This window comes from Apium graveolens, chromosome 3 (genome assembly GCF_009905375.1).
Source record: "Apium graveolens cultivar Ventura chromosome 3, ASM990537v1, whole genome shotgun sequence".
Lineage (NCBI taxonomy): Eukaryota > Viridiplantae > Streptophyta > Magnoliopsida > Apiales > Apiaceae > Apium > Apium graveolens.
Genome location: NC_133649.1, coordinates 49,975,600 through 49,990,602, shown reverse-complemented (window position 1 = coordinate 49,990,602; position 15,003 = coordinate 49,975,600). Strand labels below are relative to the sequence as shown.

The following is a 15,003-nucleotide window of genomic DNA, read 5'->3' as shown; positions in this document are numbered from 1 at the left end:
TCGGTAATTCGACTCGGCTCAGATAAAGTTTATATGTATTACAAATAATAAATTATTATCGATCACTTAAATATTTTTATTAGTACATTTATTCATCATTTATTATTAATTTAATTATTTTAGAATTTTTATTTATTTTTCTAAATTTATCACTTTATTTTTTCAGAATTAAACTATCAAATTGTTATCATGACATATTCATCTCCAATTCTCATATTTCATAGATACCATTAAATAACTTGTAATTTACATAAACCAAATTTAAGTAAAATTGAAAAATATAATTAGATTTTGAAATCACCATTTTAAAAGTAGTATACGGTTTATAAAGTTACGAATATCTCAAAAATTGAAAATAAAATTGGATATATTTTTAAAAGTCGTCTTAAAAATTAAAATGATATAGATTAAAAAAAAGTATAAAATATGAGTGTGTGTATATAATTGTAAGATAAGACTAAAAGTTGAACTCGATACAACTTGTAAAATTATAAATAATAATTTGAGCTTATTCGATTGAAAAATATATGCAAACTATATCAGTGGACAACTCGACTCGGTACGAATTCGACTTAACTCGGTTGTTCGTGAACAAACTCGGGTCCGGCTCCTTTATAAATGAGTCGAGTTTGAACGTCACTTTCCGCTCGGTTATTAAACCCGGTTCGGCTTGACTCGTTTAAAAAAAATATTACGCACGACGACTCATCAAACTGGAATAATTTATATTTAATTATTTACTCACTAATTCACATAATTTGTACATGACCAAATTATTTATTAATTTATTCACATATTTTATTTCAGGAAAATCCCGGATGTTACATCTGCCGTACATAAGATGGAAATTCCCCCTTAAGAATTGGTTTGCTTTAAATACAGATGGAGCTGCTAAAGAACACCAGGTCCACCAGGTGATGGTGGTGGTATTATCCGTGATTGTCAAGGTAAAATACATTATCTTTTTTCAGTAATTTTTGGCTCTTTTTCAACTTTTCGTGCGGAAATAAAAGCAGTGAAAATTGAAATTAACCTAGCAAGAACCAAGAAGGATGGGAATAAAAATTTTGATGATTCCGAATGGATAGTCAGTCTGGTGTCAAAGCACTTCAAAGTGCAGATTCATGCGGAGGGGAATACGCATTCATATTGTCCACCGGTAGGGATAGACATCCGGATTTTCCAGGTACTGGATAGGGATCGGGGAGATATGTGGAAAAAATTCGGGGATCGGGGCGGGATCGTGAATTAGTGTTTCCCCGCCCCGATTCCCGATCCCGAATCGTATTTTAAATAAATATAATATTATATACTCCCTCCGTCTTTTTGAATTGTTATAAAAAAGATTGAGTACGGAGTTTAAGAAATATGTATAAATTATTGAAAAAGAGAAAGAAAAGTGGGTGAAGTGATGAAACCAATTGATTTTTAATGTATAAAAGAGAGATAGTGGGATAAAAGTAGTGTGAAAAGTGAGAAAAATTGAGGGAAATAAGGGGACACATTGACTATTTTTGGTAAGTTTTGAAATGTACAGAAATGGATGAGATATCCAAAAAGAAAGGGCGAGAATGAAAAAGACAGAGGGAGTATATAATATATGATTTAAATTTACTTATTATGGTATTATTTTATTATAATAATATTATTTTTATTTATTATTGATACTAGAAATACATATTAATTTAAATTAAGGTTAAAAATTAATATTAATTTTTTTAAAAAAATCTATATATTATGATTTATTATGTGATTTTTTATTGAAAAATATTATTTATAATTTAACTTTATTAAACGGAAAAAATAAAGAAATTTCCCGAATCTCCGCGGGAATCCCAGTTCTCTATTTGGGGCAGGGATCTGGCAATAAAATAAATCCCGTTCGGGGATCATTTTTGGGTTCAAGGATTGGGAGGGGGGAGCATTCCACGATCCCGAAGTGACCCGTTGATCAATCTTATCCACCTGTGCAAAGAAATAATTAAAAAATCATAATTGAGAGGTTATATTTCTTCATTGCTATGGAGAGGATAACACAGCAGCAGATTGATTAAGAAATCAGGAAGTATTCTTCACGAAGACCTGGTCGGAGTAGCTTGGCGTCGAGTAGTTGCTAGTGAGATAATTTTTTTGTTTTTATTGTGCCCCTCATCAACACAAAAAAAAAAAAAACACCTTGAATTTCATTTATAATTTTCAATAATTCATCAATATTTATGTATAAGCTAACGAACACTACAATACCGGTTTTACCCTAAACCCGATGATAGCAACTTCTACAATTTAGCATCGTTTTAAATAAAAAAAACAATAATGTGCGCAGCGAATTTAGATTTCTAAGTCCCACTTGATCTTTATATATACTTAATGCACTGCACCCACCGTACTGTATGACTTGAAAACAGCAATGCTACTACAGTAGCTAAGACTCTAAAACCCTAGAGGACGGTGTCGTTTACCACACTTCAAAAGTACTCTATAAAAATCGGACTTTCTTAGAGAATAGAATCAATCAAGACACTAAGTAAGGAAGACAAAATGAAGGCTCCTCCAACCTCTTTAGCCCTTCTTTTATTCATCCTTTTTTCCCTCATCTCAATCTCCTCAGCTTCTTTTCCATGGCCAGACGTTCCTGACCCTACTGGTTTCGTAAAATGCCTTAAAAGCAGTACCTCCACTGATCAAATTTCTCAACTCTTATTCACACCTGCTAATACTTCATACAATGATGTCTACTCATTTTCAGCTAGAAACCCTAGAATTCTCGCATTGGATCGTCTTACTCCTGCCGTCATTGTCACTCCTTCTGCCGAATCACAAGTCCAAGCTGTTGTGATTTGCGCTAGAAAAAATAACATGCAAATTCGGACAAGAAGTGGTGGTCATGATTGGGAGGGTCTTTCTTATAGTAGCACATATACACGTGCATTTGTTTTACTTGACATGATCAATCTCCGGTCTGTTATAGTAGATCCCGTGGCAAAGACAGCGATAGTACAAGCAGGAGCAACTCTCGGTGAGGTTTACTACTGGATTTACCGAGCAAGTGGCACGCTTGCTTTTCCTGCTGGGGTTTGGTCCACAGTTGGTGCCACTGGACTTATATGTGGAGGTGGCTATGGTCCTTTACGACGAAAATATGGTTTTGCAGCTGACAATGTGGTCGATGCACGTATTGTTGATGTGCGTGGAAATATCCTTGATAGAAGAGCAATGGGAGAAGATCTTTTCTGGGCTATTCGAGGTGGTAGCTGTTCTAGTTTTGGAGTCATTTTGTCTTGGAAACTTCATTTAGTTGATGTACCGACAAAAGTTACTATCTTTACTGTGATGAGGGAAGAGAAGCAGACTGAAATTATGTATCCTTTCCAAACTGTTGCTCCTGTTCTTCCAAATGAACTGGATATCAGGGTTCGTATTAGTACAGTTGTGAGTAACGCAAGTACTCGAGCCGATGGTTTGGTAGTTCAACTTGCCTTTACTGGCGCATACCTTGGTCCAGCTGATGAACTCATCACCATTTTCAATACGAGGCTTCCTCAACTAGGTATGCAGAGATCGGAGCTCCAGGAAGTTACTTGGATTGAAGCTTTGATGCAGTCGTCGTTTTTCCCCCTTTTTTCGGCCAACTACACTCCCGAGGATTTCCTTGACCGAACATTTTTAGCTGATATTCCTACCAAGGCAAAGTCGGATTTTGTAAGATCGCCAGTGTCTGTGCCAGGACTAAACGGCTTTTGGGACAAGCTTCTTGAAGTTGGAGCAGGGGAAGCAACCGTCATTTTCACGCCTTACGGAGGAGTGTTGGACAATTACCCAGAATCAACCATTCCCTTTCCCAATAGAGCCGGAACATTGTTCATGATATACACGAGGGTACTTTGGATAGGAAATACTACACAGAAATTGGAATGGATACGAAGCTTATATGATTACTTGACTCCATACGTGTCAAGCAACCCGCGAAGAGCTTATTATAACTACAACGATCTAGATTTGGGTGCAAATCCTGCCACCGGTATTATCAGCAACATAGCTGCGCGTAAATGGGGGAGTAGCTACTTTGCTAACAACTTCAACAGGCTGATTGCAATTAAAACCTTGGTTGATCCTCTTAACTTTTTCAGGCACGAACAAACCGTCCCTCCATTCTCACTCATACAAGACATGTGATCAAGTCATCAGCTAGGCATAAGCTGAATAAAGTACTCTTGTTTGAATACGTCAATAAAAATTGTGATCACTGGCTAGCTAGTCTTCATGTCTAGCTAGCTAGGCAGTTTGTTTCTTTGTTTAAGTTGTATCTCGAAGTTAATCGATGATCCATTCTTTTAATCCTGTCAATCAATAAATGTGTAACTTTTCAATTCTCGTGTCATGGGATTTCCAAATATCAACGATCGGTGATAATTCTGATATTATATTTTTAAGTCCGTAAGAATTGTTCTTGATTTTTTGGGATGTGAATTGTGTATGTGTTTCTTCTCTTAGATTTTCCTATTTATCCCCTATCCTACTAGTAGTCAGGTGTCTCCGGGGCTATTAACTAAGTGACTGTTAAAGGCTAATGGGACACGTGAAAGGCTTCTAGCGTGGAAGGCAGGAAAGTGGGAAATTGTTATTCCCTAACAATACAACAAGAATTACAGAAGGGGGTTGAATGTAATTCTGACTTCTTTTTTAGATTTTTAAAACTGTTCTAACTCAATAATATATAAGTGTTTGATTTGCAAAATACGGAATGAAAGAATTATATAAATTAAAATACAAGTAATAAAAATACAGGTCTTTAAAACTTTCTGGTGGATTTGAATAGCTCACAGCTGCTTTTACAAGTGAACAAACAAACTACTGAGAAATTCTTAACAGTCCTTTTCTATTTCTCTTCTAAAATGTGTTTGCTTAGTTTTTTTGTTCTACTAGCTACACTTGGTTTATATATTACCAAGTTTACATGGTAATAAGACAGGATAATAAAACAAAACCTATCAAGTCTAAATCCATGCTGCTTCACTACTATATTCTAGCATCTTTGAATATCTTCATAATAACATGGAAATGATAATGCTTCTTTGTTCTCAAAACCCTGCTAAACAGGCTGACACATTCCTTTTGCAAACACCAACGCATGTGACCGTGTTGTCACTGTGAACAGATATTTGAATTGATCATCCGTCGGATACATGCTTGTTATTCGTCGTGTAGCCTTGTTGATCATCCGTCGGGTAGCTATTTGACACCTGACTCCATTTTTATGATGTTAGGTCACACACACTGTAGAAGGGGGTTGAATACAGTATTTAGCACAATCAAATAGAATTAAAGAACACAAGTAACAAAAAACAAACTTTATTAAACTCTGTTACAATATGGAACTGTCCTCTCTCAGTGATGAACAAATTATCACGAGAGCTGCTAGGGTTACAATGAATATTATTCTCGATAATGATAACACATATAGTGTAAACCCTATGTCTGTGTTTATATACTACACAGTTACAAGATAATCGCTAATTGATATGGAATATAATTCTGCTTCCTAAAATATATCAATCAGTTATCTTTTCTTCCAAGTATTCTCTTCATGGAATTCCTTCTTCATGCATATCTCTTCTTGCGTTTGTCTTGATCTTCTTTCCTTTCAATCAGCCGCCTTCCTTATCTGAAAGTCTCCTTAAGTCCTGATATTATCTTCTGATAAATATCTCCTGATAACTTAAGTTCTGACCACTTATGTTCTGACTTCAGCATAAGTGCTGATTTCCAATTAAGTACTGATTTGTCCTGTTTAAATAAGATCTGAAAACTAAACACAAATCATATTAGACATGACATTATCAAATATATCTAACAATCTCCCCCAACTTGTAAATTAACATAATATACAAGTTTAACAGATATTTGATGATGTCAAAATATTAAGTACAAATGCATGAGAATTTGACTAGATAACTACAACTTATAGTCCTTAAAGCTTTACCAACTTTAACTTCTGATAACAGCTTCAGTCTGTATACACATCAGAATTTGAGCAGTTGTAGATCTCGACTTGGCTTCAATTACTGATCTCTTTGATGTCAGAAGTTATTCTGAGATAGTTCTTTAACAAACATCTCTCAGCATATTTAAGTTCATCAATCATCCTCATTTTAGCATTCTTCAATTCAATTGTATCTTCACTAATTTGAAAGATAGCAACCCTGAGATCATTTATTCTAGCTTTTCTTATGTCCTGATCTAGTCTGATCAAATATGCCTTGTCATACTCAAGATTGAATTTCACAGCCTTATAACCCAGAAAAGTAGTTATAATCTTAACAGAGTTAGGCTTCATCTCGACAATATCACCCTTGTGATCTCTGTACTTGGGACATTATGTGCTGTCAGACTTTACAGAATAAAGCTTCTTCTGTCTCTGAATTTGAGTCTTCAAATAATTTGCTGCACCATTTGTTAATCTATTTTTCACTTGAAGTAAGAATAGAACATGTTCTAGTTCCTCATAATACTTCAGTGGTATAACATTCGGTCTAATATGGTATACCCTTCCATCCGTCATAAAATATAACAAGATGTGTTCTTTCAAGAAGGTATGGTAAACCATCTTTACAGATTCAAGCTGATTCAATCTTTCAGGAGTTGCTCCAACACCTGGTTCACTTAAGGAAGTTGGATCATTGGTTGTGTTCTGCACTCTTCTTTCATCAGCACTACCCAATCCAGCTTTATCTTTTGCTTCCTTTCCTGTAACCACTCTTGCTTCAAAACCACTTGTTGTAGTCTTCAAAGGTTGAGTCTGTTTAGTTTTAGTGAATCCTGGTAGGAGTAACCTTGAGGATTTAACATGAACAATGTCAGAGGTTTTCTTTAACTTATCTTCTGATATCAAGCCAACTTGAGCTATGTCAGAGGTTGCTTGCTTCGTTGTCATATCAGAACTTACTATATCTTGACTCTGAACAACTTGAGCCATGTCAGAGGTTGTTTGAGAAATCTTCTTTGAAATCAGAGTAAGATTAGCATCTTCATCAGATATTTCTTCATCCATAGCAGGCACATAAACCTTTACAGGTTCACCAACTTTTTCTTTGCCCTTGGACCTTGGATCTATCTCCATTTGTGATTTGGCCTTAGTTTCCACAGGATTTTTCCTTTCTTTTATCACAATACCTTTAGCCTTAGGAAGTTTCTTTTCAACAACAGAAGCTTCAGATTTGGAGTTGACTTTTTCTAACTTAAGTCTAGCTTCTTCTTCCTTTAGACTCTCAAAGTCCATTCCTGGATTTTCTTTCAAAAATAACTGTCTTGAAATCTCCTCATCAAGTTCCAGATGTTCATCAGAACTTATCCTTTTACCAGTATCAGAAGTTATTCTTCTCCCAGTATCAGAACTTGTTCTTTGACTTGTAGTTCCAGCTTTACTTGATGAAAGACCTTTACCTTGACCATGACCTCCACCCATTCCAGGGTTTCCCGGATCATCTTTTCCATCATCCTTTCCCTTCAGTGTCTTAATAGGTTTGTATTTGGACTTAATTACTTTCTCCCCCTTTTTGGCATCAGCAGGTAATAGAAGAGAGACAAACAATTCCACTGAGGATTGGATCTCATTGAGTTGATTTTGATGAGAAACTTGATTCTTCAAATTTTATCAATCTGAGACTGTTGCTACTCTTGGGTTTTCTCAATGTAGGCAATTCTGTCAAAGGTAGGTTGGAAAAACCTTTTCTTTTCAAGTTTTAGATTCATATCTTGTTGGATCAAGTTTTCTTGAATTTTATTCACCTTGTCATGAGTTATTGAGTGTTGACCTTGAAGGTGCCTTGTACTCAATGCTGTAACTCTCAGCTGTGCCTTGAAATCATCATTTATCAGCATTTCATCAGCTTTTGCAAGATGCTCAGCAAGAATCTTTTCAGAAGGAACAAAACTAACTGTGTTCCACTCCTTAGTCCTCTCCTGTCCTCTAGTAGTTTCACTCCAAGGTACTGGTGCTTCCCTTGTAACAAACTTCTTGACTATCTCAGCTTTATGAACAGTTTGTTGAGGTACATGTCCTGATGGACCAGCTGCATCAGCATCTATATTTGTAGCAGCAGCTTCACTAGTAACTTCATCATTAGCAGTATCAGAACTTATAGAATCAGCATCAGCAACTTTCTCTGATAAAAGAATAGTATGAGAGGCTATTGAGGCTTCAACATCATCCTCTAAGTGCTGATCTCCAACTAAGTTCTGATCAACAACCATATTCTGATGCTCACCTAACATCTGCTCTTCAGTATCTAGATGCAGAGAAGGTGTTGTAGGCAATTCTGGATTAAAATCAGCATCAAGAAGTGGTGTTGTTGGTGGAGTAATTTGAGTCGGTGGAGCTTCTAGATTCAAAACCTGAGGCACTTCCAAGTTATGGATGTCAATTTCATCACTTGGCCCCTGGTTATCAGCATGTACTGGAGATACTCGAGGTGTGGGAATATGAGTTATTTCTGGCTCATGAAGTGGAGAGTGATGAGTTGCATGAAGGTCTGGATCAGCACTAGGAGAATTGTGAGCTTCAACAGGGTCTTGTGAGATCAGAGATTCCTGACCCCCTTCCTTAGCTGCTGCTTCCATTCCTTCACCAGAATTTTCAGGCCTTTTTGCCAATGTTTTGAATCTTTTAGCTTTTGAGGAGTCTGTAGGAGCTGCATCATTAGAATTAAGCTTTCTAAGCTTTTTTAGGGGCCTAGAACTCCCAAAATCAACATCCTTCTGAGAAGAGACCTTCTCAGCTTCTATAACAACAGGTTCTGACACTGGAACCTGTTCCTCACTGTCTGACTCATCTCGCAGAATGATCCTTCTTCTCTTCTGTTGAGTCTGAGGTACTTTCTTAGTCCTCTTGGGTTTTGAAGATGAGGGCTGCACTGTAGGATCTGAAGGTTGAGGTTGAGAAGTTGGAGGTGTTTTTGTAGAGGTGGTAGGTGCTAATGGATGAGGTTCGGATGATTGGACATCATGATATAGTTCAGTGTATTTAACCGAATCGTAGTTTATTAAGGCTTGCTTGACAGATAAAGGAACTAGAAGGGGTCTTAACACAGCCTTCTTATTATCATTAGATAATAAGTCACTAAAAGCTCTTTTAGCTAGTCTGAATGATGTAATTAATTCACTAGCAGATTGAGGCTTATTATCACAACAAAAACTATAGATAAGCTGACAGAATCTAGCAAAATAAATAGTATTTCTATCTTCTGTCATTCTATCCCCAATAAAACCTAAGACAACACTTACATAGTCAAAATCAGTTTGATTTATGAGAGCATACCCGATTTGTTGGCTGAATATGAGAATTGCATCGAAATTGGAACATTTGTTTGCAAAAGCCTTGGTTATGCAGTCAAAGAAGAAACTCCATTCCCTCCTTATGAAAGATCTCTTCAACTGACCCAGCTTTGCCAATATCCCCTCATACCCCAGACTGGCCATCATGTTTTGAAGAACTGGCTCTTCAACAGTAGAATACACACAGTTCTCAGGTAGCTGCAGTGCTTGTCGGACCGTAGCCAATATGACAACATACTCATCCTCCCCTGATGAAAAAATAATACTTGGGGACCCTTGAGCACTACCATTATCATATACTCCGCATCTCCAGAACTCCAGTACTTGAGTACCAGAGACTGCTTCAGGTTCGGTCAGAGCGTACCCAATATCAGAACTAGCAAGAAAGTCCTGAATGAAATAAAGTTCGGATGGGGCTTCTGACTTGCTAAGAATAGCGGAGAAGTTATTAGGAACAAACTTAGCTCCATCAAAAATTATGTCCTTGGGTGCCATGAGAAATAAGTGAGAAAGAAAATTGCCTGTAAGGTGTTTGATAAAATGTCTGTAAAGAAACCGTCAGTAAATGTTAGAGAGAATAAGAAAAGAGAAAGAGTGGAATAAGAATGAAAATAAAAGATTTTAAAGTCTTTTATCTCTTTTACTTAGACACCCCACGTGACAGCAGTTAATATGTAGTGGAACAGACCTTGACACCTGTCAGACATGCAGTAGTTAAGGCAAAAAGTAATGGGCACGGTAAATAAGCAATTATTACTTATCACATGCAGTTTTTCAAGGAGAAAAACCGTCCCACTAACCAAGTAATCCCATTAAATAAATAATTATTACTGTTTTATCTCTCATAAACCAATATTTAAAAAATATGACCATTGAGGTAATGACCAAAAATAAACCAAGTAAATAAATACTGCCACATCAGCATCAGAACTTGATTTTTATCAGAACTTAACAATTCATCAGAATATGATTAGCATTAGCCTTTAAAAGGTCATCAGAATATGAAACGACTCAGAGACAAAATCTTGCAATAAAGTAAAATTTCATTAATATATCAAATTAATACATTTCATGAAACTTAAATTACTTGCATAAAATTAAAAGATTGCCCTAGTCTAAAATTCCTAACATCAACAGCTTTAGTCCTAAGCTAAGAAGCCTAACGACTAACTCCTTCTGCTGCTGACGAAGAGCACTGCAAGATGGATGATCCGTTCTTGCTGATGGAGATAACGGAGATGAAGATTTATTTGGACAGTCAACAAGTCATTTTTAATGATCTCTGGAAATTGAATCCAGAGATTATAAGGAATGTTGTTGATAGGATATGCAGTCGGAATTCTATTTTGAAAAATATGCACAGTGTCGATGTCATAGTTGTAAAACCAACCAAACTCAGCCATTTTTGTTGATATGAATAAAAAGAGAGTGAGTTTGTGAGAAAGTGAAGGATTTTTTGGCTGGAATGAATCGTTGGTTTAAATAGCCAATGGAATACCAAGGGATGCGAGGACTGGGCAACAATTACAAGTAAAAATAATGACCTCTCGACTTCCTAGACTGATGAGTAATAATAACAGCCATTGGAAGCTTAAAACAGGAGTTAATGAGCACACGAAACAAGTAAAAATTACTGTGCATATACGAGTACCACTAACCCAAATTATGTTGACTGTTTATAACTCACCCAAACATATTCTGATTTTAAATATGACTGTTTCAGATTGAACCACAAATAAGTCAAGTAAAGAATCAGGATTTAATATCAGAATTTAGACTTATATCATAACTTAACAGTCATCAGAACATGACTTCTTAACTCAAAAAGTGAATGTCTATTTCTGTAATTCTTCACACAAATAATGATTTCGTTTCTTTAGAACTTAATCATCAGAATTTCCAACATAACTTATCCTCAGAATTTATGCAACTGACACTTAAACTGTTCATCTAAAATAACATTTATCACCACAGTAATTTTCATCATTCATATGGAGTGTATGTGTGTGCAGTAAACTAAATATCAGATAAAGATTAAAGTCTGATTCACTTCAGTATATTTTAGAAATAAGGCATAACTAAGAACTTTGCTCAAAATCTGTCATTATTTTGAAGTCTACTTTAGAATGAGTTCATGCATGAGTCCACCTCAACTATTTTGTGCTCATTTTATGCATCTTTTGAGATTCCATTTTACAGTGGCTTCTCAGTGTAAGTGAGTCACGACTGCTTATCAGAATTTATGCTATTATCAGAGTATTTCTCCAGTAATCATAGAGTGTGAAAAGTCACCAAGAAAATATTTATTTTGCTTTTCTAATGCATATTACTTAATACCAGCAATGCACTTGGGTCGTCCCTTCCACATTTTTACTCTAGATCTCAAAGGAGTACCTGATTTTTATTTCTTTTTCTTTTCCTTTTTCTTTTGATAAGTGAGGTTTATTAGCACTTAGTACATCCATCAGATTTACTAACATCAGAACTTAACAGATAAGAAGCACTATTTTTAGTTTTTGACTTAGTAATAAGATACACAAAGTAAACTTAACTAAGCTCAATATCAGAATTTGCTTGTGTTAAGAGATTTCTACATAAATAATTACTTCATACATGGGATCTTTAGTATATTAAAGACTACTAGGTCAACATTTAACACAATTATCCACATTGGATTGAATAGTCACAGAAACATTCATATCACTATCAGAGTTTATAAATTCACATCAGACAACAATCAACACTTAAGCAATTTTCAATTTAAGCACAGAATACACAAAGATAGTAATATATGTAAATATTGATCATAAAGTCTGATGTATCAGAACATAAACTAAGCAGATTTAGAGAAAGAACATAAAACCATTCCAAGTTCATTTACCAATCTTGTAAAAGTAGCTTCACATAGTGGTTTTGTGAAGATATCTGCTAGTTGTTGATCTGTTGGAAGAAAATGCAATTCCACTGTACCTTCATCCACATGTTCCCTTATAAAGTGGTACCTAATGCTGATGTGCTTTTTCATTGAGTGTTGAACTGGATTACCTGTCATAGCAATAGCACTTTGATTATCACAGTAAATAGGGATTTTAAAATATGTTAAACCATAATTCAGTAACTGATTCTTCATCCAAAAAATCTGTGCACAACAACTTCCTGTAGCAATGTATTCTACTTCTGCAGTTGATAAGGAGATTGACTTCTGTTTCTTGCTAAACCAAGAAACTAATCTGCCTCCAAGAAATTGGCAGCTTCCACTTGTGCTTTTCCTGTCAATTTTGCATCCTGCAAAATCTGCATCTGAGTAACCTATTAGCTTAAAGTCTGATTCTCTAGGATACCATAATCCCAGATCAGCTGTACCCTTAAGGTACTTGAAAATTCTTTTCACAGCTGTTAAGTGACGTTCTCTTGGATTTGCTTGAAATCTTGCACAAAGACAGGTAGCATACATGATATCAGGTCTACTTGCAGTAAGATAGAGTAGTGAGCCAATCATACCTCTGTAATTAGTAATATCTAATGATGTACCAGTATCCTTATCAAATTTTATTGCAGTGGCCATGGGAGTGGATGCACTTGAACAATCTTGCATTCCAAATTTCTTCAGCAAATTTCTGGTGTACCTGGATTGACAAATAAAAGTGCCTTCTTCATTCTGCTTGACTTGATGGCCCGGAAAATAGCTAAGTTCCCCCATCATACTCATTTGATATTTTGACTGCATCAGTTTTGCAAACTTCTTGCAAAGTCTGTCATTTGTAGAACCAAAAATGATATCATCAACATATATTTGCACCAAAAGTAAGTCATTTCCATGGTTGAGATAGAACAGTGTTTTGTCAATAGTTCCTCTGTTAAATCCACTTTCCAGAAGAAACTGAGCTAAAGTCTCATACCATGCTCTTGGAGCTTGCTTAAGGCCATAAAGTGCTTTATCAAGCCTGTAGACATGATTTGGAAGTTTGGAATCTACAAAGCCTAGAGGTTGTTCAACATATACTTCCTCTTAAAATTCTCCATTGAGAAAATCACTTTTCACATCCATTTGAAAGACTGTAAACTTTTTGTGAGCAGCATAAGCCAAAAATATCCTTATGACTTCCAATCTATCAACTGGTGCAAATGTTTCATCATAATCAATTCTCTCATGTTGAGAATATCCTTTTGTAACCAGCCTTGCTTTATTCCTTGTAATTATGCCATCACTATCAGTTTTGTTTTTGAACACCCACTTTGTACCAACAACAGATCTATTCTTTGGTCTTGGCACTAGGGTCCAGACTTTATTTCTTTCAAATTCATTTAACTCTTCCTGCATTACTTGCACCCAATCAACATCTTGAAGAGCTTCTTCCACTTTCTTTGGTTTAGTCTGAGAAAGAAAAGAATTATAGAGACATTCATTTGAAGTAGCTGTTCTAGTTATGACACCTGCATCAGGATTTCCAATAATTAAGTCAGGTGTATGTGATTTAGTCCACTTCCTTGCAGATGGAAGGTTTTCTCTAGAACTGGATGCTCCCTCATAATCCATGTTGTCTTCATCAACATTTTCTGATGCTCCCCCTGAAATTATGCGCTCTGAGTTGGATCCTTCAGAATTTAAGTTTCCAGAATTATCAGAACTTGGCTCATCAGAACTTGATGAATCAGAACTTGAAGAGCCAGTTGTGGGTTCTGATGCTTCTTGAGATGTGGTTGTATCTTCAGTATGCTCCCCCTGCACAGGTGCATCTTCCTTTGGCGTAGTCACCATAGTTTCAATAACATCAGAGTTTAATCCATCAGAGTTTGCAGTATCAGGATTTAGACTGTCAGGATTTAGACTATCAGGATTTAGACTGTCAGGATTTACAGAATCAGAATTTAAAACTTCATTTTCAAATCTCAGCTGATCATGATCATTAAAATCTTCAAGTCCAGTAATCTTCTTATCATCAAAAGAGACATTGATAGATTCCATGACCACCCGTGTTCTTAATTTGTACACTCTGAAGGCTTTTGTGGAAAGTGGATATCCAACAAAGATTCCTTCATCAGCTTTTAGATCAAATTTGGATAACTGTTCAGGATGAGTCTTAAGAACAAAATACTTGCATCCAAATACATGAAAATACTTCAGATTTGGCTTTTTTTTCTTCACCATCTTATATGGTGTCTTTCCATGCTTGATAATGAGTGTTGCATTATGAGTAAAACAAGCAGTCTGCACAGCTCCAGCCTAAAAATAGGTTGGTAGCTTTGCTTCATCAAGCATAGTTCGTGCAGCTTCAATAAGAGTTCTATTCTTTCTTTCAACAACTCCATTTTGTTGTGGAGTTCTAGGAGCAGAAAATTCCTGCTTGATTTCATGGTCTTTGCAGAACTCTTCCATGATCAAATTCTTGAACTCAGTGCCATTATCACTTCTTATGATCTTCACAGAATCTTTGACCAATTTATCCAGTTGCTTGACATGATTAATCAAAATAGATGCAGTTTCACTTTTTGTGTGCAAGAAATACACCCATGTGTATCTGGTGAACTCATCCACTATGACCATAGCATATTTCTTCTTTGCAATAGATATGACATTCATTGGACCAAATAGATCAACATGTAGTAGGTGATAAGGCTCAAGAATTGATGATTCAGTCTTGCTCTTGAATGAAGATTTTCTTTGTTTTGCCT

General features: G+C 35.8%; 1 protein-coding gene across 1 annotated transcript; it reads left to right on the top strand.

The window, feature by feature from the left end:
* The first annotated feature begins 2,456 nt into the window (after positions 1-2,456).
* Positions 2,457-4,367, top strand: LOC141712262 (berberine bridge enzyme-like 8). Its single transcript, XM_074515133.1, has one exon. It carries the CDS (start codon positions 2,539-2,541, stop codon positions 4,171-4,173), a length of 1,635 nt encoding a protein of 544 aa, XP_074371234.1. The 5' UTR covers positions 2,457-2,538; the 3' UTR covers positions 4,174-4,367.
* The last annotated feature ends 10,636 nt before the right edge of the window (positions 4,368-15,003 follow it).